General features: G+C 43.5%; 2 protein-coding genes across 4 annotated transcripts; both read left to right on the forward strand.

Moving 5' to 3' along the window:
• Positions 1-263: 263 nt before the first annotated feature.
• On the forward strand, positions 264-16312 carry fxr2 (FMR1 autosomal homolog 2). The gene is made up of 17 exons (XM_084003535.1): positions 264-964; positions 3877-3929; positions 4807-4900; positions 5410-5481; positions 6807-6955; positions 7187-7280; positions 8163-8279; positions 8421-8591; positions 8683-8761; positions 8895-9052; positions 9446-9532; positions 11629-11848; positions 11978-12157; positions 12485-12679; positions 12832-12939; positions 13480-13568; positions 13672-16312. Exons 1-17 carry the CDS (start codon positions 914-916, stop codon positions 13780-13782), a joined length of 2028 nt encoding a protein of 675 aa, XP_083859661.1. The 5' UTR covers positions 264-913; the 3' UTR covers positions 13783-16312.
• A 1485-nt stretch (positions 16313-17797) lies between these two features.
• LOC311008574 (RNA-binding protein 4.1-like) lies at positions 17798-22009 on the forward strand. 3 transcript variants are annotated; one of them, XR_014596531.1, is made up of 6 exons: positions 17798-17865; positions 18364-18792; positions 18908-19574; positions 21159-21237; positions 21478-21546; positions 21643-22009. XR_014596531.1 is itself a non-coding variant. In XM_084002290.1 (4 exons), the coding sequence occupies exons 2-3, from the start codon at positions 18384-18386 to the stop codon at positions 19552-19554; spliced, it is 1056 nt and encodes a 351-aa protein (XP_083858416.1). In that variant the 5' UTR covers positions 17798-17865; positions 18364-18383; the 3' UTR covers positions 19555-19574; positions 19866-20541. The 3 variants fall into 3 exon arrangements, 1 of the variants encoding a protein (XP_083858416.1); XR_014596530.1 differs by having other exon boundaries at positions 21159-21546; XM_084002290.1 differs by lacking the exons at positions 21159-21237; positions 21478-21546; positions 21643-22009 and adding an exon at positions 19866-20541.
• The last annotated feature ends 531 nt before the right edge of the window (positions 22010-22540 follow it).

Consider the following 22540-nt stretch of genomic DNA (forward strand, 5'->3'; position numbering starts at 1 on the left):
AGTGGGCAAATTTAGATATGGGAGCCAGTCAATTTGAATAAAATTATAACTGACACAGGGTAAAACCAATAAAGTGCGTTCGGATGCAACTCTCTACATTGTATTGGTCACGCTTATAGCCCAGCCCTTATTTCCTAAACCAATTAATGACGGCTAGTGTTGATTGCCTAGGTTTTTAACCAATCATAAACCGTTATTTTCTAATGGGTGTATTTTTTGTCATAGAGGGGTGGGGTGTTCGAGGTCATTCAGTCCCACAGATTCACTCTATCGGCGTGTGTTTGTGGGGACGGGTAGTTGGAGTAGGAGTCGCCGGGCGGCAGTGCATCGCTAACGCCTTTTGGGAAAGAAACGCCGCTGAAAATTGCACCACAGACAGAAGGAACGATCCCCGGTGACGACTTCTGTGAAATTATTCAACGCAACGACTGCGCCACACGCACAACTAACGAACGCAGCCAGGCTATCAAATGCTAGCCAGCTAGCATCCCTGAAAACTGACGGAATCAAGGTGTTGATAGCTAGCCTCCCAGCTAATTATCCATCAGCTAGCATCCTCCTGCCGTAGCATCATTAGCTTGCTTTTCCTCCTCGCGCACGTCGAGACTTGACCGTTGCTCGTGGCTTTCAGCTCACGAGCACCGAATCCCGTATTCAGACAATAACGGACAACGGAGCTTCACGACGAGCTGCTCTTGGAGACAGCGACTGCGTTAGATTAGTTGGCACCATCACACCCATCTCCCCCAACCCCTTCACCTCTGCCCCTCTCCCACCACCCGAAACACTGGAAATCCACAAGCGGCCGGATAGCGGCGACGGGCCGGCCCAGCTGGGGCTCGTCCCGTTACCGGACTCGCCGGGAATCGTACCGCCCGCAGACAAGCTCAGCTGTGGGGACCTACCGACAAGTATGGACGGGCTGGCTGTGGAAGTTCGCGGCTCGAATGGGGCCTTCTACAAGGTAACCTGGTTACAGTCGTAGTTTCTAGTTGTCCCAGTTAAAAGTTTCATTAAGAGCCGTTAGGTTTCGCCCGGTTGTGCCCAGCTCTAGCTAAACATTTACGGTTGAACTGATGTTAGCTTAGCTGCAGTTCTGACAAATGGGGATGGTTTTGCCTTCCATTAGGGTTGGCCATTGTGGGGTGGGTAGCTAGCTCCAGCTAGCTGTTAAGCTAGGTAATGTTACACTTGTCATCACCATGTATGGCCTATTTTTGGTTGTTTTTAACGAATGTCAATATGAATACAGGTCATAATAGTGGGACCAGATTCCCATCGTTTTGACACGGCATACAGTAATCCTCATTTTCCTCCTAGCATTTTGCTTTTTCTTGAAATGTGGGATTCAAGCATTTAAACTCGAAGCGAGCTGCTAATCAGACAGCTGTTGTGCACTTCTTGCTTACAAGAATGATGAGCTGCTAACATCAAAGTTCACATAGGCTACCTCGTATTTGTTTTGTCCCCTAACCCTCATCCCGGCACTACTGGACATTAGGTCTTATGTGTATTGCTCTGACAAGGAAGTACTGACGGTGTCTGTTTCTGTTTCAATTCTGCCTCATTTCCCACAGAAATGATAGTTTCATATCTAAAACACGACGTAAAGTATTTATTGCTGCTGTGTCATACCTTGTTTTCAAACATCACATTCACATGGCAACTCTGTGACTTTAAAATTGCATTTAATTTAATTAAATGTCAGCATGGTTTTATTAGTCAGTCATACAGATTTGGATCTTGGTGAACATTGTTTCCCATATAATTTTATGGAATTTTAGTTACCCCCCCCCCCCCCCCCCTTTACTCTCCCCCTGCTTTCTAGTCTTAACCTTTTGTGGCATCTCTCATTTTTATTGCTCTCAGTTGAAACAGCTTTACTTCTCCATGTGCTCTTCTTTGTCTTTGGGTGTTTAGATGGTTCAGTGACCACATGGTGGTTTAGAGATGAGCCTATATTTACTCTCCTCATGGTGCTTCACCTGTCGTTCTGTTTTACAGGGTGACAGTTTGACTCTGGAATGAATGAACACTTGCACTCCTCTCTATTACCTCCATTATCTCACAGCTCTCATTTTGTGGATGTCTATGAGATGGACACTTAACTGTGTTAGTGACATTCAAAATGTCATATTCAAGTAAATGATATGTTGCCCTTGATGGGAGGGAGTGGGGCAAAAATCTTCATTCCTTTTTTTTTCCTGTTATGATTGACACATGGGGTAAAATAATTTTTGCTTTTTGAATTCACTTCATTCACTGTGGTGTCAGTGTGAGTCAATTAGTTTTTTCTTTTTAATTATGAATCAGGATCATATTTATGAACCTGTCATGAAACTTGCACTTTATCTCGTTTTGCCTGTCGTCTGCATCTTTTGCAGCAGCAAGCGTATGTCCGGCAAGCTGATAAAAGCCTAAATGAGGATTCAACGAGTACATGTATTCCGTTAATTGCGAGTAATTTTCCACATTAGTTTCTCTCTTCTATTTTTTTTTGGCTGGATGTCTTGCATCAATAAAGATTTTTTTGCACAATAATTTAAACTGCATCATAAGCAGGGCAATCAAATGAGTATTTATGAAATGCAATGGCGTCTTGTATGGAAAAGATAAAATCATCTCATTTCATAATTTTTTCGGAGAGGTTGCACACCTGCCTGCTCTGGTCCGAAAGGTCTAGCTCACCACGTGGACCTTCATGTGGCTGCTGGCCTGAGGGTGAAGGAACGTCATTAGAAAGCTGCCCGAGACCCCTTTCTGCCCCCACCGTCCACCAGTCATGTTAGAAAGAGGGCTTGCCTGACCTTTGACCTGGTAATATTTGGTGGAAGCAATAGTCAACCTGACATTACATGCATATGCAGCTGTCTCCTAATGCAACCTTTAGACATTTTGAGGATGAGCACTTATTTTTGCTGGTTTCTTCTCCAGACGCTAGCCAGCCCTTGAGCTACTGGGATACTGCAATGGGAGATGCATGCTAACCATTCATGTAGATACAGAGACACGTTTTGACCATTAGCTAGGACCCTCAGAGAACAGCAATATATTAGTAGAGTCAAGAGTCTGCTTAAAGGCTGAAAACAATCTTAATGTGTCTACACACACATTCCCCATGATCCCGGCTGAAACCCTAGCCAGCTCTTGCCATGCAAAGGCAGCACCTTCCCAGCAGGTGAATCCACAACCCCACTCCGACAGCCATGCATGCTTATAAGATACCGTCTGACCTCTCTGTCCCATATACGGTAGTGTCACACTGAGAGTCACGCCACACCCACCACTTTCCACCAGTCTCGTCATTGCTTGATGGTGGGGGGTTGTTGGTCCAACTATGTGACATGCCGGGACAGATTTTGTGGATGGACAAGTAACATGTTTAAGAGATCTCTCTCGCAGTAGATGTTTCGGAGCTGTCGCCTAATATGTCCATATAGGCGAGGCTGAGTGAGCGCCTGTCTTCCCCATACACGTGCCCTCGTGAACACGCCTCTCCTCAGTATTGCAACTTGCACACAATGATAAAGTTGAATGAATGAATGCATTTTAATTGCGTGACTGTGTGTGTCTGTGAGTGTCTGTGTGAAATTTCCAAGCTGTCTGTGCTGTCAGGAAGAGTCAGTGTTCGTCGTCACTTTATCCAGCACTGAATTCACAGCCAGAGAATCGTGTATGTGATGTGACGTGACGTTTTGGCTTCCCAAAAGCCTCGGATGGTCTTTTTTAGCAACAGTCAAAAGTATTGGCCCAGCATGGCTCACAAGTCGGCTCTCTCATGCTGTTTCCATGCAAAATCAAACCCTCACAGCCCCACCCCTCATCATTGTCTGCCTTGTGAACTCACAGGATTAATGTTCTCTGGTTTTCTTTTAGGGTTACATCAAAGATGTCCACGAAGACTCGCTCACAATTGTTTTTGAAAACAAGTAAGTTTCCTCTTTCAGTTAACCACTCCTGTATGTCTGCTTTTATAATAGTGGTCCACACATTGGGAAATTAGGCTTGTAATTGAGTTACGCCTGCTCCAGGATGGTGCTTTACCCATGCAATCAAAATGGTCCTCTTTAGCACCTGTGCTTGGCGTGCAGCTGTCCGTACATGTCTCTAACAGTTTTTTTTTTTACCTCCTGCTCTGATCCCTCCTGCCCTTGCAATCCTGATAGCAAGTACTCGTAGCCCCACCTACTGTCTCTTTCCACTACCCACCCCCCTGATCCTGCTCTTTATCTCAGCATGCAGAGCAGGGTGCCCCTAAAAATAGTGACCCAAGGTATGTAGGGGGAGGCAGTATGGTGGCCTGTGTCATTTTTGGGACGACCCCCCCTCTCTTTCTCCTTTTACTTTCTCTAAGCACATGGAGTTCATGGAGTAGTATGATATAGTGAATGAATAAAATACATTTTCATAAATGATAGTAATAAGGCACTTAATGACGATTCTTTTCAAATCTTGGATTCAAAATTGGCATGAGAGGTTTTTTAAGATATCAATATTCAATGAGCCGGTCATTTACTGAACTTTATGGCACTCTTTATGAGCTATTTTCAAGTTCTTCATTAACGTGAAGTACATCATAAAATTACCATAGTCACTCACTATCCAGACACCGTTCCTCGAACTTTTTTAACAAATCCTTTTTCATTTTTATTAACATTATGTCTGTTGCCGTGCCATTACAATCCCAATGAGGTCAAACGGAGCCTCAGCAAGAATGTCAAACTGTGTAACACTATTCCATTTTGTTACCTGTGGGTGTTGATAAATGACACTTGTTTTTGTTTTGTGTCTGTTGTCTTGCCATAGCTGGCAGCCAGAGAGACAGTTGCCCTTCAGTGACGTGCGGTTGCCTCCTCCAGCCGAATACAACAAGGATATTGGTGAAGGAGAAGAGGTGGAGGTAAGGCCCCCCGCTTTGCATCTCTCTGGCTCCGCTCATCCACCGTAGGTTTCCTGAACCTCATGTTCCAAGGCCTCGGTGTCTTAGTGTTTCACCAGAAGGATCTTTTGACTGACTATTCCAGGGCATACATGCGACCCCTAAATTAACATTTAAAATGAAACAATCCGCTCTTTAAAACTTTCGCTTCCCTTGTCTCTAACTTTTGGTTAGTTGCCTTAAATATAGTCTGTGGTTAACACAAGCACAACAGAATTTCACCACAGAGTTTTGAAGCTTTTACACATCTTTAAAAAAGGTGGATTCTGACATGTGACTTAATGAGACTACTGAACATCATCAGGCCACGTTTGATTATAAATTGTAACTACAAAAGTTGCACACTTAATCATCCTGTCTGCTTTTGCAGCCATGGCCACGTCCACTGTCCTTGCATCCTGCTTCCCACTACAAACTGTCTAAAAGAAAGAGTTGAAGGGTGTTTTCATTCACTATGTATCACCCCACAGGTTTACTCTCGGGCCAATGAACAGGAGCCATGTGGCTGGTGGCTGGCCCGTGTCAGAATGATGAAGGGAGAGGTAAGTGCTTCCAAAAACAAAGCATTATCTATGGAAAAAAGGAGGTACAGTAGGGGAAAAAACAGAAACTTTATTTGCAAATGGTTTCATCACTGATGCATGTAAACATGAATTCAAACAACATACTGTTAATTACAAAGAACAACAGTATTCTGTCACAAACCACAGCAAAGCAGTTGTTGTTTTTTAAATGTAATTTATGAAATAAATAATTTGCCTCCTCTTCACTGCATCTTGTATGCGGTGGAAACACCAAAGCACAGGAGTTTTACTTCCTGGGGCGTAAAAATCCCTCGAGCTATTAGGTTGAAAAGGACTAATATTATTATTGTCAGTGATAACATCCAGCTATGCTCGCTCCCTCTGCATCTCAGTATCTTGTAGTAAGTAGTAATAAATGCTAAGCAGTTATTATTATCCTTCTCTTTGCCATCAGTGTTTTGTTGTTTTTCCAGTAACTGTTTATTGAGCTCTGATGCTGCTTTATGTAGAGTGAATACCAGCCTGTAGTAACTGCTGGCTAATGAGCCGAAAGAGAGAGTAATGTCCTGATGTGGTCTGACATCATACCTTGAAATTATATTTCCCATAAAACCCTGTGCTTTTTCTTCACGCAGACTCATTGTGACAAAATGGATTTCCACCATGCCAAGTCTATAAGGCACAATTGGCTTACTTTGACAAATCTTTCAAGTTTTCGAATGATCCAGAAATGGCTCTTAGTCACCACCAGCATGAGCTGCGGGTTGAATAGTGGGTCAGTGGGATATGGAAAGGACAGTGTGTAGTGCTACTTAGCCAGGGGGAGCTGCTGCTGGTGTACTGCTGTTATTTGGAGCAGTCTGATAAGAGCCTGCAGGAATGTCTAGCATTGACTGATGACTTTAATTCTGTCCTTTTGAGCATGGAGGTTGCAATGTTTATCTCACTGCCTCACCCACTCTGTGTTCCCCTTTTTCTTTCTCGACATTATTTCTCTGCATTTCCTCTGTTTCATCCTTTTGTTTTCTCAAAACCAGAAGAAACTGGGAAAGGAGTGCAATGTAGCTTCATCAAATAGATGAATGAAGCTATAGAATTAATTTATTTAGTAGTATGTATTATGTTAAGTATCATTTGTTATTGTGAGAGACGTCGATTCATTTTTCATTTGACAGCAAATTCAGAATTTTTATATGAATTGAATACAGAAGTTATGCGCTGTATATATCTTGCCATGTATTTTTTCCAATTCACGTTGGTTGTCCGAGCTGTCAAACCTTCATGTGTCTTGAGATTTCTGGCTACGTTATTAAAAATCTGTATCTCTTGTGTGCTACTTTCAGTTCTATGTGATTGAATACGCAGCATGCGACGCCACATACAACGAGATTGTCACAGCAGAGCGCATCAGGCCCCTCAACCCCAACAGCCCTTCCTCTCGAAACTCCTTCCAGAAGGTCCCAATCCCTGTCCCGGAAGACCTGAGGGACATGTAAGTGGCCTTAAATTGTCAAATTTGCACCCTAATGATAGATGTATTGGGCCTACTTTATCAGTGCCTGATAAATTGCAGTACATAAAGGTAAATAATGAGTTAAGGTGTTCTCTGGTGTAGAACTGATTTTACAAGGCGAAACTCCGTAAGCCGTGATGTTATAATGGCCCACTGCTGACAAATGAACAACAAGGCTGACTCTCCTGTGGATTGTTTTCTTACCAACAGCTGTGAAAATGACAACATTCACAAAGAGTTCAGGAAAGCTATCGGAGCTAACTGCATCTTCTACAGTGCCCAAACACACGAACTCATTGTGCTGGTGAGTAACACACTTCAGCTTGGTCTCACCTCATGAACAAGTGCATGGCTTTGTTGCACAGGCTTACTTCGATGGAGATTTGAATCCAGCTCCCATTTCTTGCCACCTCTTTCTGCCTCTCTTAGTTGTAGTTTTTTAGACAAATCAAGTACAATGGCAAAATTGTGATTCTACGTTTTGGACAACTTTGTCAGTCGGGATGCAATGGATCATAAAAATTACCACCCTGATCTTGAATAACTTTTAGAGATGCCCAAATTATGTTTTTTCTTTGTTGCTGATACTGATTGCCGATTTGTGAGATGTTTCAGCCAAAACTGATCGTTTTAATTTTGTTAAAGTAACTGATATACAAGGGTTCAAGACAAACTAACTAACTAATGTTTTTTCAACACTACACTGATTTCAGGGAGGTTGAAAAGATTTTCAGGACGAACTGTCAAATTACTAAATATTCTCCTTTTATTTTACTATAGCCATCTATTGGGGTTATCTGTATGAATACACTGATTTAATGAATTGGAAATAAAATATTACATTTTTTATTGATTTCAAAAGTCTTTGCATTAGTGGTTTTAATTATGTTTTGCTTAGAGCTTCTGTTAGGAAGTAAAACAGGTCATAATTACCTCTCTAATTTCTATTTTATATTGCTGTGATAACATGTCTTATTTATTCAAGTTTCTCACCAAAAACTGCAGTTTAAACAAATACATTCAAACACATCATCAGAACGTTATCATTTACCTTTGCCCAATACTTACTTTCACTGAACGGGGATTCAACACATCATAATGTAACTCATTGGAACCTTTACTTCTCTCCTGTCTACGGACACTGACTCAGAGGAAATGTAACTCAAGCCCTTTTTCTTCTCTTCAGTCTACAAATGAAACCACAGTAAAGCGTGCAACTCTTCTGAGTGACATGCATTTCCGCAGCATCCGTACCAAGCTTATGCTTATGTCCCGCAACGAAGAAGCCACCAAACATTTGGAGGTAAAGATACTCCCTTCACTTGCACGTGCACACATTCTGTGAAATGGATTTTGCCTGGACAGATGCATATTTGTCATTGAAAAATGAGAAGGCCTAGCCAACACCTTTGCACACAAACCACCTATGTGTTCCCCTTCCTAGACGAGTAAGCAGTTAGCATCGGCATACCAGGAGGAGGTGAAAGTCAGGGAGGACCTCATGGGCTTAGCCATCGGCTCCCATGGTGCCAACATCCAGCAGGCAAGGAAGGTACCTGGTGTCACAGCTATCGAGTTGGAGGAAGAAAGCTGCACATTCAGGATCTACGGAGAGGTACGCTTCATAATGAGCTCATGTGCCATTTTATGTATGTTCCTGAGCCAATATATGGATATACTGTAGTGTAATTTGTGGTGTGTTACAGTCTCCAGAGGCAGTAAAGCAGGCTAGAGAGTTCCTAGAGTTCAAAGAAGACTACTTTCAGGTACCCAGGAACCTTGTCGGTGAGTGAGCTACATTCCAGAGGGAGCTCATTTTGTCCCACTTCACACCCTCCTTATCGCATCCTTATACACTCTTATTACCATGATATTCCTTTAACCCTCTCTTCGCTATCCTCCTTTGCCTCGTGCACAGGCAAAGTCATCGGCAAGAACGGCAAAGTCATTCAGGAGATTGTGGACAAGTCGGGCGTGGTCCGTGTCAGGATTGAGGGAGACAACGACAAAAAACTTCCCCGGGATGAGGCAGCCAGGCAGGGGGCAAGCAAGGACGACACCGCCGGCAGCAAAGAGGTGAATGAACCGTGCAGCTGGCCTCACAAGTCCCCTATAAACCCACCCCCACCCGGCTCTCTGAAACCCTGCTCATTAACTGCAGCAGAGTGTAGAGATCCCATCTTCTATCTGCTTTGACACTGTTCACTCCTGCTGCTTTGTAGTTTTCATTGCTTTCATTACACACGCAGCATGTTGGCACTTAGCAGTCAGCTGTCTCTGATGGGTTGATATGTATCTTTTGAGTGTGCTTCCTGTGATTTTAAAACATTCAAATAATTCCAGAAATTGTTTGTAATTCACCACTTAGAATGTTATTTATGAATGGGGCTCAGTATCTAAAGTAATGATTGTTGTTTGTTTTTGTTTTTTTAATAATACACTCAACTTCTCCCCTCTGTGTTTTATCAGGGCTTGGTTCCCTTCGTGTTTGTGGGAACTAAGGAGAACATCAGCAATGCTCAGGCTCTGTTGGAGTACCATGTGTCCTACCTCCAGGTTAGTCCCCCACTTTCACCAGTAGATGGCAGCACTAGCCTGTTCACTGTTCCTGTCACTCAAAAATACTTGGGATAAAAGAGACCTGCATGACAGACTTTGATTCCAAATGGGTTTCTGCTCAAAATATCTGGACGCTTAGTCGGGGGAAAGCGGTTTCCTTGAAGCACATGTCCTTAATGTAACATGTGTGGGGTTAAGACAGGGTGCTGTGAGGAAATGTGGGCGTATGTGCAAGGTCTTTTCATATTGGTCATTCACCTGTTTCCCCCCTGGCCAGCTCCACATGAGGACCGCTGTAGAGAGCACCTCGTTTTGCTTACCTCATGAGCTTTTATAAATGGCCCCTCTCTCTGGGGTAGGGTAAAGGGTACACAAGTTTAGATTACCAGCTATCTGGACCCTCAACTTCCAAAAATAACACCAGACCCCCTGCCCTGCCTCACTTCCTTTACGCCTCCCTTAAGGTTCAGCTGTCGTTGGTGGAGGCAGCTGTCACATTGCGAAGTGAGGCCCCCCTCCTCCGAACCAGCCACCACTATACCGCTATAGAAACTGCAGTCATTGCACTGATGTCATGAGACGCCAATGCCCATCCCCCTCATCTATGGAGATGGCATATGTAGCTTTGCTGGAAAAAAATAAATAAATTGTGGTGTTTTAATAAGATATAATTAAAGTGAAAGCAAACATGAGGAAGCCATAACTTTTTAACTTTATTCTGGCTGAAAATTTTAGTGTTTGTCAGAGTGCTGCGAGTGAGAGTGTTGGTTGTCACGTTGGGAATGGTGGTCTGGGGGATCCCCGACAAAATGATATTTCATTGCTGAAGAATTGTGGGATTGACTGGTCACGGTGTAACAGTCACTCATCATTAGTAGTTTCCCTTGTCAACAACTGCTTTTCCCAGTTTTAGACAAATCTTAGCAACCAAGTGGGCTATTCAACGTGGTATTCATTTATTCTCTGTCCAAAGAGACTAAAAGTGAGGGGACAATTTCACATCCATTTTGTTATTCAAGGGACATCCAGCCGTTTTCCACCAATAAGACAAAACTGCCTTTTCCTAACCACGTTCCTACCACGAATACCTTTACTCAATTGGCTATTGGTCAGAAATCTGTTGGTTTTTCAACAGAGGGTTCTGTCAAGATGGTCATGTACCAGGAACTCTATGCATTACTGCCACTTAGTGGTAGAGTGACTTCATAACAAGTACAAAATCAGACCCACAGCAGATGCTTAAAGGACCATGTCAGTCTAATTCTCTCCACTAGCAGAGATGTCTTCAACACATCTTGTGTGCATCAGTGTCTGCAGTGTTTACTTTAGTAGATCTCAGCCTCCCTGTTTTATCCGCCGTTCACTGCCATTCATGTTGAAACTTTGTGTAAAAACACTTAGACTGTTAAGTCTCTGGGTTTAGTTAACTTTAAATAAATGTATTCATCCATTGTTTTTACAATCTTCACATAAAAAGACGTGGGCAATTCAAATTTGTTTGGTGACAAAATGTGAGGTAATGCACTCCCGTTTTCCTGCCATTTTCAGAGTTTATGCATATTTTTCTGATGAACGGGATAATATTGTGAATCGCAGTTATTTTGGCTTGGATGATCGTGACATGACATTTTCATGTCATCCCATGCTTATTTGTGCACATACAAGTGTTGAGTGCCTACCAACCTACAAACCGCTGAATAAGGCAAGTTTTTTTGTGGGCTGCCTGGATTCCTATTTTTGGCTCCCTTTCCTCTGTCACTTGCAGTTTCATTAGATATGTTCTAGTAGAAACTCAAAATACTGATATGTCCCCTTTAATGTTGGGGAAGATGCAATAAATCATTCATGTTATTGATGACTCACCCTGCCAACTATTTTTAAAGGTGATTTCTGTAGGTAGTTGGCATTTTACTCATCTCTGCACCATTATTACCCAGCCATTTGTGTTAAATAACAGGTGGCCATCGAGGTGTAGCGTGGGATAGGATGCAGAGGGAGGTGCATTTTGTTGAAACTTTTCAATAAGCCATATGCTGAAGAGCGGGCTATAACACCACACCATCTACAACTGTCTCATCGTCCCTGTCCTGTAGGAAGTGGAGCAGCTGCGCCTAGAGCGTCTCCAGATTGACGAGCAGCTCCGTCAGATCGGGGTCGGGTACCGTGCACCTCCTAGTCGGACTGCAGGCCCCGGTGTTGAACGTGAGAAAGGCTACTTGACTGACGATAGCAACAACTCCCTCCATACCTCTCGCACCTATGGAGGCCGTGGCAGAGGGCGTAGGGCCTCAAACAGCCAGTACTCTGGATATGGTAAGAATGAGGGATCTGAAACATTATTTCAGTTAGAAACATTTGAGCGTAATAGAAAAAATAACTCCTGTCTTGTTAAAAGTCGTAAACTAATGATCGTTTTAAATTGATTGTCTCTGCTTGATCCAGGCACAAACTCCGAACAGTCAAATGCTTCTGAGTCGGAGGATGTTGGCGAGAGAGAGCAGCGGCCCCGTGGCATAGGTGGTGATGAGAGAGGCTCCCGGCGGGGCGGCAGGGGCCGAGGCTCTAACCCAGGACGGGGCCGTGGAGGGCCAGCGTCCAAGCCTTCCAATTCCATCAGCTCAGGTAGTTAAAGTCAACGTTCAGGTTACCAACGAACAATGGTCTTACATTTCAACCTTGAGTCATGCATAATACACATAATATTAATTAAGATGAGAAACTAGACCCTGGAGTGTGGTGCTTATAAGCAGGTGTATTTCTAAGAAGCGTGTGTGCATTGGTGAAATGGAAAAATGCACGTATAAGTCAGCTTTTAAGCCATTGTAGAATTGTCAAGTAAGCGGCTATCTGATACTCGCAATGTGGTTTTTAATAATGCAGTCTTTGTGGTAAATCAAAGTCAATAAAAAGGGAACTCTAGCCAATACTAATATCCTGTGGCGTATCCAGTGCTGAGGGACCCAGACAGTAACCCATACTCCCTGCTGGAGGGTGAGGGAGAGCTGGCCGACGCAGACATCGGTGAAGGTATGGGAGGAGACCGCCGCAGACGCTCCCGACGTCGCCGCAACGATCAGGAGCCCAGCGTGATGGATGCTGCTGCAGAGTCAGACAGCCAGGGCGCCCCCAGCGAGAACGGACTGGGTGAGGAGAACTAAAGTGTTGCATTTTCGTCTGTTTCATAATAATTTGTGCGATATGGTTGTTAATTGTTGGCTGTTAATTAAAACCAAACGCAGACATTCTGACCCGACGTTACCAGAGATTGTAACCCGTATTGTCTCATTGACTGTTAGACGACGAAGCACGACCTCAGCGCCGCAACAGAAGCCGCCGCCGTCGTAACCGTGGCAACCGCCCAGAGGGAGGTTCAGCCAGCCGTGACAGACAGCCAGCTGAAAGTGGTGAGTCACCATCTTTTACGAGATAACATTTTCCTCTTCAGAATGAACAGGATATTCTGTATCAATATAATCAACGTATGTGCTTCTACTGTATGCATGAACATTCTATCTATTATTATTTTAACTCCTAATACATTATTCAACTTACAAGCCTCTGTGCTATTACTTTTTTCATTTTTTCCAATGTTAAAACTTGACACAAATTCATGCATCCTCATGCCATTTCATCTGCTGTCTCCTCATTCATACGTTCAGATAGAACCTCCATTCAAACTTAAATGAATTAAAACATTCATTCAGGGTTATTCAACTTGTAAAAAAAAAAAAAAAAAAGCCACATAGAGTGATGCTCATGGCAAGCCTTGTTTTTCATAATCAAAGCCCAGAATGTAACTTCATATTAACAAGGAATAATACTGGTATTATAAAATAATTCAATGATATTCATAAAAATTAAACCCATTCTCACTTTCCACTAATTCACCTGCTTTATACTTTGTTATACAGCGTATACGTTCTAACATATTTCGATGTTTTCAGTGACTGTTGCTGACTACATATCCCGTGCTGAGTCCCAGAGCAGACAGAACCTGCCCCAGAAGGAAAACCATGCTGGCCCCGAGCCCAAGGTACAGGCAGCAACACATACATTGAACTCAGCCTTTTTTTTTTATTGATCAAAATTACATTGATGGTCCATTCTCACACGTTCCCACCTGTTTGTCCTCACAGGAGAACGGGACCAGCGCTACGAAGGATGAGCGAACACCCTCCAAGGGTTCCCCCAGCAAAGGCATGACCTCGGCTAGCGAGACCCTGACTTTGGTCAACGGGGTCTCGTAGAGAGACGACCCTGCCCCTCGCGAACCCAAGTCTAGAGCAAGACTCCATGGCAAACTCTGTCCCTGCTTGCATTAACTTAAACCTTAAACAGATGAGTGAAAAGTACCTGACAAAATACCTGAATTCATACTATGAGAGTGAAAAAGTACAAAAAAACGACAAACGCATCTACTTAAAAACACACGTTAACGGTGTATGCTATCCTATCTATCAGTACTTAGTGCTTATTTAAAAAAAAAAAACAACTAGCTTGCCAAAAAAGAGCTGGTGGATATGACTTGATTTTTAAAAATACTGAATACGAGAAAACGGGACGAGACTTTTTGTTTTTGTTTTTGTTTTTTGTTTTTGAAACGGTTGTTGGTTATTTGTGTCTTTTTTGTTATGTTAATTTCGTTCATTGTTTATCACTGGTTTGGACTTGGCGGTCGCTCTCTCAACCAAAACAGACGCATCTCTTAACAGTGTTAAAGTACAGACTAGAGAGATTTAAGCTGTAGGGGGCGTACAAGCAGACAGTCCAATAGCTTATGTGACGCGATGTTTCGCCCACTGATCCGGGGAGTGGAGACAGATTGGAATATTGATAGACATTGTGCCTTGAATTTGAAAAAAAAAAAAAAGAAAAAGAAAAAAAAAAACTTGAGTTTTTCCATTTCAGTTTGTTTTTGTTTCCCAAGAGGAAGAAAAGAGGGTGAGGTGTTCTTTTGGGGGGCTTCCAAGAAGAGAACAGACCTGTGAGGGAGTGATGAGTAAAATGAGCAAAAAGAGGATGCAGAAAGGAGGGAGTGGCTGGCCAACGGGAGGAAAAACGAGTCTGGTGCCAAACAGGAAATTCAAGGCGCTTGTCCTCATTCGGAGTAGAATGGACAGCGTAGGGGTCAGCGCGTGTGCGTACGTACATATGTACGTATGTGTGCTTGTGTGTGTGCACAGTTGAAATATTTGGCAACCACAAAACAAAAACTGGGAGGGGTGAGGTAACGAAACGTAACGCAGCCCTGGGCGGGTCGCACGGTGAGGAATCTCTACTTTCCAACAGGCCTGAGGGGTGTCTTCCTCCTCGTACCTGTATAGGTCTTTGAGGGTCCAGGATGGCTCCCATACAGCCTAATAAACAGGACAGGCCGAGACCAGACCGACGGCAGACTTGAACTATAGTTAGACTTAAAGAGAACTATACCGTGCCTCTTTCTCTGTGTTGGAGGGGGCAGCGGTGCTAGCTTCCAGCCACACTAGTGTCTTGATAAACCACTGCAGCGCACAGCTCCGGATGCACACGAGGGCGACCACCTTTCTGGGACGGGTGCTGCTAGTGGGGGGGGAGGGAGGGGGGGAGGGGTCTGGACACTGTGGGATTGGGACAGCTTCAAATGACATGAGAGCCACATGACACACAGACCCACACTTACAGGACACATGCATACACAGCAGGTGCGTGCAAGTCGACGTGGTCGCCCCGCATGGCGCAAAGTAGAAGACGGCAACAGAACACAGAACAAAACGAGCGAGGTGTCTGTCTTGTACCTGGCAGTTTGGGTTGGCAAATGAGAGTATGAGAGGGACTCGAAAACCTCGGTGGCTCTCTGCTCATGTTGTTACTGTTGTCTTGGTTACCGCTCTCAAGTTTTTTTTGTTGCTATTTCCACATCTTAGAAAATACGAAATAAATAAAAAACTGAAGTGAAATCAACCTCTTCTCTGGAGATGAACTTTGATTTCTCCGTCTTGTGAGTTTGCAGTCTATTTTTCTAACTTGCATGGCATTTATGTTAACGAGTAGTAGGTGGTGCCTGTCCTGTGCATGAGGGAAGGGTGTTTAATTAATCTGACTTACAAAGCCATCGTTTCATTCACTAGAATTGCTGCTACTGTACACATTGAATGTCCAACTAACATAGAAACTCCACTTTGAAGAGGGAGAACCTATTTGTGACTTCAAAAACATTTGCCCGCCCTCATCTGCCCAGAACGCCCAAGTCTGTATTGGTGGATACGAGTCAGGAAGGGACCCATTCCCTCACTCACAAGTTGTCGCAGTCTCACAAAGTATTAAATTACAAGGGCAACATTGTGCATGACAAGCAAGCGTCCACATGACCAAAGGTTTGGGGAGACAGATGAATGGGAGTGTGGTTGGGATGACCCAGATGCTGCTGTCGTACATTTCTGCTCGCCTGTATGTTGTGTTTTTATTAAAGAATGAACGAGCACTCAAGTATTTGTACCTTGGTTCAGTTGCATGTGTGTGAGTGGAAGACGAAGCCCCTATCTGGTATGTTTGTGTTTACCTTTATACCTCATTGTGTGAGTACTGTATATCCTCCTGTATCTACCCCTCACATCCTGTTGAAAGACTGCTGGCTGCTCTGTGTGCGTGTGCGTGCGTGTGTGTGTGTGTGTGTGTGTGTGTGCGTGTGTGTGTGTGGATGCTGGTTGTACAGTCGACTCCTCACTCTTGTCAGATTTTGTCTCTGGTTTTCTCACTCATGTTCTGATGGCAATAAAGGACTTTTCATTGTTTGGTATACACTTTTGTTCTCAACCGTTTCTTTTTAATTAATAGAAGTCCGGCAGCCAGAGCTAAAGTCAATTCAAACTTTTTGCAGGTTTAACATGATTGACGGACTCATTCATATTATATTGCAGTCGTCACTAGTTGAATTTGTCTCAAAGACTATTTTATGCAATCCCAATTGTGTGTGAAGTCCAAAAAAGGTTGTTTGACAGTTTTATAAATTCACTTAGATTTACTGAATGTATCAACCTGTGAATGATGGTGAAACACTGAAAATTCAAGAACTATGACTATCCACTCAATGTGGATATTATTCTGAATAATCATACACGGCTCACCCTCACTTGGCTTGAAGCTTGACTCACAAAGTGATCCTTCAAACATACTTTTTTATATTTTGCTTTTGGGATTCATCTGAGAAGCACCAGCAGGAGTGACGGATCCCAGAGGCCTCCTTCCTCCCACGGTCTCCAGGCAACAAGCACGACACGGATCAAGTTAGTAGCATTCACGGACGCTACAGGTAATTACTGTCTGTTTGAGTCTGGTTTGCCAAATTCTGTCTCAATTGCTTGACTACTCCATGAACAAGCAGGTATGGTGATGTCAAGCATTACTAATTAATGATGACTAACTATAACTTTAGAATATCATAAATCAAATGTATTTTGACTGATATAGGACTTGCTGAACTTCTGGTGTCAGTTTATTATAGGCTATATATACTTAGTGCCTGGCTATCTTATAATTCTCCTATGCTCTATGGCAATACTGTAACCTTAAAAGCATCCTAGAATAATTCAGTAAAGCAGAAATGTAGGCTACTGTAGTTCTACAGTATTTTGGGTCAAAAATTGCAACAATGTTTTATGTGTTTAATTTTAGTTTGAAAGGATTAACGTGTAGCAATGATGGGATGGCTTGAACACATTTACAGCAGCAGTGGATGCAGATCTTTTATCTTGCAGTGTGGCTCTGCCCCCAAGTGAACAAACTAACTCACTAACTAAAGAAAAACTAAAATTGGATTACACAACTCACTTTCTATCAGCCTCATCCATGATAAGCAACAATATATATTACTTGGAGGGGTGGTGTGTGTGTGTGTGTGTGTGTGTGTGTGTGTGTGTGTGTGTGTGTGTGTGTGTGTGTGTGTGTGTGTGTGTGTGTGTGTGTGTGTGTGTGTGTGTGTGTGTGTGTGTGTGTGTATATATATATAAGTAATTTTTTTTTTGTCTCCCATAACATATTATAAACATGTGCTGAGAGTAAAACATGAACCTAAAAGAGAATAAATAACTTGTACACGAATTAAGTTATACTGTTAAAAGTCTGAAACAAGTTGAAAACACATTTCTTACAAACAACCATTCCGAGCGAGCCGCCATAGTGAGGAGGTTCTTTCCGGATAAAAGAGCCACATCTTTACCCAATCAGAGCCTTTACATTTCGAAAGACACGTCTATCCACCAATCAGATTCCTTCTTGCGCGTTTATGGCCAACCGGTAATCCACGGGTTCGTATCCTGTGGAGTTTCGACTTCGTTGTGGCGCCGATTACAGCTGTGAGTAGTTTCGCCTTTATGTTTCTCTCTACTTGTTACTGTTGTGTTTACGGTTGCTCTAGTTTTACACGTCTTCAAGCTCACCTGCATGAAATGTCAATGGCTGAACTAAATTTATTTCGTTCCAGTCACATGAGACAAAATGGCTAACGAAGCTAACGTTAGCATGCTAATAGAAACCATTCAAATGAAACAAACTGACGAGCAGCTCTCTGACCAGGAAGTGCACACACAGGAACTTCTCCGACCTTAATTTTCTTTTCAAATATTTGTATGATACAGTTGTATTTGAAGTCGTTCAGTTTTTGACTAATAACACAAGTTAAAGTAGGACGACGGTTAATATTTATTGTTTTGCCCTTAGCGTAAACTCGTCTCGATTACAAGCCGTCTATTTCCTGATAATGACGTTATGGATTCACCATTCGCGCTCTCACTGGTTACTTTCTGTTACTACACGGTGGCCCGTGTAGTCTAATACTGTCTATCCTTTCACAGAGAAGTACACCGGAGCAACAATGGTGAAGATCTTCATCGGGAACCTGTCTCAGCACACGGGGAAGGAGGACGTGGAAGCTCTGTTCACCCCATTCGGCACAGTAACAGAATGTGCCAAGTACAAAAACTATGCTTTTGTCCATATGGACGACCGCAAGTCAGCCACCAAAGCCATCCGTGAGCTCCATCTCCAAAAGCTGGATGGCAGACCCATCAATGTGGAGCCCAGCAGAGGGAAGAACCAGGGCCCTGTGAAGCTCCACATTGCCAACGTAGAAAAGGGCTTTGACGATGAGCTCCGCGGGCTGTTCGAAGAGTACGGCACGGTCAAAGAGTGTGCCATCATCAAGAACTTTGCCTTTGTACACATGGAGAATTCTGACGAGGCCATGGATGCCATGAAGGCCCTGGATAACGCCGACTTTCAAGGTAAGTCATTTTGATATTGTACTCTTCATCAATGGAAGGAAGTTTTGGGGGTGTCCACACTGTTCGTATCCTGCCTTTTTTTAGATTTGAGGGACAATGATTTTTTCTCTCTCAGGAAAGCGCATACACGTTCAGGTATCAAAAAGCAGACCCAGAGGGGCACCCGAGGAGGAGGAGGAATATCCACCTCCGCCGAGCAGAGGAGGCTATTATCCTCCTCGCTACCCAGGGGACAGGCCCGAGCCTCCCTACAGAGAGCGCATGTCCGCGTACGCTCCTCCGCCTCTGCCTCCACCGCCCCCTCCGCCGAGACGACCAGCGTATCCCGACCGTGGTTATGGCATGCGAGATGCCTATGGGATGGTCGATTACTATGAGAAATACAGAGCCCGTCCTTACGGTATGCTCGGCTACGATGACAGGCGTTCCAGTGCCAACCCCCCTCCTCCGCCTCCTCCCTCGGCGCTGGTGCGAGAACGTCTCGGAATGGGGGCTCCCGACCCATACGAGCGGCGTGCGCTCCCCCCTCCTCCTCCGCCCGCCTATGGGGCCAGGGATCGAAGCCCCATCAGACGAGGCCCCCCTCCGCCTGCTCCCCCAGCTGGTAACGGGTACTCCTACGAGCGGTCCCGACTCTCCCCGCAGACCAGGCCTCCAGTGTATGCACCGCCAATGTATGGAGCTCCCCCCCGCCCCAGGGACTCCTACACAGAGGGATCAGCGCCGCCGCCGCCACCACCACCTCGATATGCAAGCTATTAGGCACACGAGTGTAATTCAAGGTGAGAAAGAGACCTAATAAATCACATTGATAAACAGTAGGCATGATTTACGAAAATCTTAAATATGTACAGAAATGATTGATGATCGTAGCTTGAGGTGGAATCACGTTTTAAACCATCTCCGTCAGCCAGAACTCTTAATTCCTGCAGATCTAGACCAAGAGATCAATATACAACGGAACTTTGCTGATAGAATCCTAACGATATTGCTGCTGTAACATCAAAGATCACTCTTGCGCGAATCCTGACTAAAACCCGCTCCTTGACATGTGTGGTGTGCTCTCTTTCCAGGTTTAGAATATGACAAGATCGTCGTCGTCTGCTGATGCACGTGGCGCTATACATCCCCCTTGTCTATGGCGGATTGCGTTGCGTTCGCCTGAGACTTACTGGAAGATATTGTATTGCAGACAGCCCCGTACTTTAAAACATATGATTCCATGTCTACAGTTCACGTATTCTTGTGAACTTGCTTTTTCTGTTCCTCTGCTTGTTTTACTGTTCAGCTCCCTCAAATGTGTTTGGAGAGTAGGATGCTGGCTTAGGTGCTTAGTGAAGTGTGACTCAGTACTGTTAAAGGCCAAACTCCCTCTGCCCTTCACTCTTTCTAAATGGATACGACCTCTGAGAAACTGACAGTCTCATAAGAATTAATTTAAATGAGAGAGAAAAATAGTCTTTGTAAACAAAATTTATTGTGCTCATACCCAAAATCAAAATAAGTTCAAATATGCAGTGTCTAGGGTCTTTATTATAATACATGGTGTGGCAGGTTGTATCTAATCGAAGGTTTGCGGGACATGTTAGCATGACAAGTCAAAAGTTCCAGTGTGGTTTTGTTCTTTTTACACTTTGTGTTATCTTTTCTTGCGTAAATAGAATCTTTAGCACCATTTATGTATGATTTTATTTACTTTTACAAGTTGCTTTTCATTTGAACGCTTTTTAATAAACGAATCAAACCAAATACTCCGCTTTAACTGTCAAATTATTCCTCGTGGGCTAGGCCTTTATCGTCAGCCACCACTCACCACATGTACGTAGTAATATGCAGGCGTTCACCCCTTAACGCGCTCCAGCTTCCTCCTTCACACCCTCGACTTGTCCGCTTGACACATAGTAGGTGATGTTTTCTCACCTTTTTATTAAATTTGTTACGATTTTTGAGCCGTTTTGGGCTAAATTAAAGGTGTAAAATACATGAATAAAAAGCAGATTATGATTCTAACGTTCCCCTCTGATAACCAATCATTACAGCTGATCCGTAACTGTCCACAAACACGCTGCGTTGGCGTGCTGCGTGTTGTCCCGGGTTCACCTGGAGCTGCATCGTCCCTCTGTTATTGCGGTCCTACCTTGTGTCAAGCCAAATAGTGGTTTTCCGAGAATAAGAACAAAAACTGAGCTTTGCGATGGCCCGTGTTTCTGTCGTCTTGCACCTTTTCATTCCTCCTATCACAAGTTCATACTACATATTAGGCACAGTTCCCGTTATTGTCTTTACTCTCAAAATTTCTAACATTTCATATTTATACCACAAATTGCATGCAGTCCTGGTATTCTTAGTATTTGTGCTCTTTGTAGGTTGTTAGACTCTATGCAGGAGATGCCAGCTCATGGTAAGTCGTCCTCGGGAAGATGTGCAGCATCCAGAGGGAAAGAGGTAGGCATCATTTGATCTTTTCCTGCAGAAACACCACTTGTTAATGCAATGAGTCGACACCTGAGTTCCTCTTGTGTTTTTGCGTTCAAACCGCAGAGTTCCCACACTTTAGGAAAAGTAGAGTAAAACTGTTTTCAAAATGTGTTTTTTAATGCACTCCAGTTTGTCTAAGTGAACAGAATGAATATAATGGAGGAGTTGTGATGAGTGGGATCGCTGACCCCGTTTCTTTGTCTCCAGACGTCTCTGCGTTGGCAGCTCTAGCAGCTCTTCAATTCCCAGGAGTTGATTATGGCTCTGCATATAGAGGTACGGCAGCATGAGTTCACTATGAAATCCACAACAGACGTACAGGGTTTGTGAGCTTTGACTCAAAAGTGTGTCCTGTTTGTCGTCTTTTTACAGGAAGTTGAGTTTGTCCTCCGGTGGTCTACAGTTGGTGAGATGGAGGGAATGTCTGGACTGTTACGTCTTTTATTAGTTGATGACGCCAGAATACTTGATCCATCTGTCCCACCTACACCATTTTATCAAACTTCGGTTTTGCTATTATCTTTTATATTTGCATCTATGAACTGTTCATCACCCTCAAACTACTTTTATACACATATACTAAGTATACGTATTTGTAGCATTTGGTTGTTGATGAAATGTTTTATGAATTGTCTTTTGTTTTTAATGAATATTGACTTTTCTAAATGTTTTTTTTTCCTTTTGTCAGTATGAAATGTTTGAACATGATAACCTGAGTAAATAACCACATTTTCTCTCATTCTGAATTGATTTCTTGGTTGATTAGTAACTAGTAGTAAACGAGTGTGCAGGAAAGGGATATACACTAAGACAAGTTGTATTACAAAATCTGCACTTTGTGACGCAAATTCAGCTGCAATGTTTAAATGCCATCACATGGCGGCAACGTGTTTTTATCACAATCAACCCGTCACTTGGTTCATCGTAAGATCGGCACCAGCAGGGTGAGAGTGAGGAATGTAACCAGACATAGATGGTGAGATACTATATTTTAAAAAATGATGACGCTATCTGAAACTGACTCGACGTGAAAAAGAAATCCTCTGAGATCTGCCAGAAATGAGAAGTGCAGTTCTCTATTCCTCTTTTTTTTTTTAAAGTTTAGTTTGCTCAGTGAAATGAGGCTTCCTTTAACACACCATTATGCTGCGTTGGAGTTTGGGGAAATCGTAGTGGGTGCTTAGTGTTATTACCGTTTGCCTGTTTTATTGGGTTAGATGTCCAACGGACGCAAACAATCACGTTACAAACGTTTATGACTTTTCCTCTA

Source organism: Eutrigla gurnardus (genome assembly GCF_963514095.1).
Source record: "Eutrigla gurnardus genome assembly, chromosome: 23".
NCBI classification, from domain to species: Eukaryota; Metazoa; Chordata; class Actinopteri; order Perciformes; family Triglidae; genus Eutrigla; species Eutrigla gurnardus.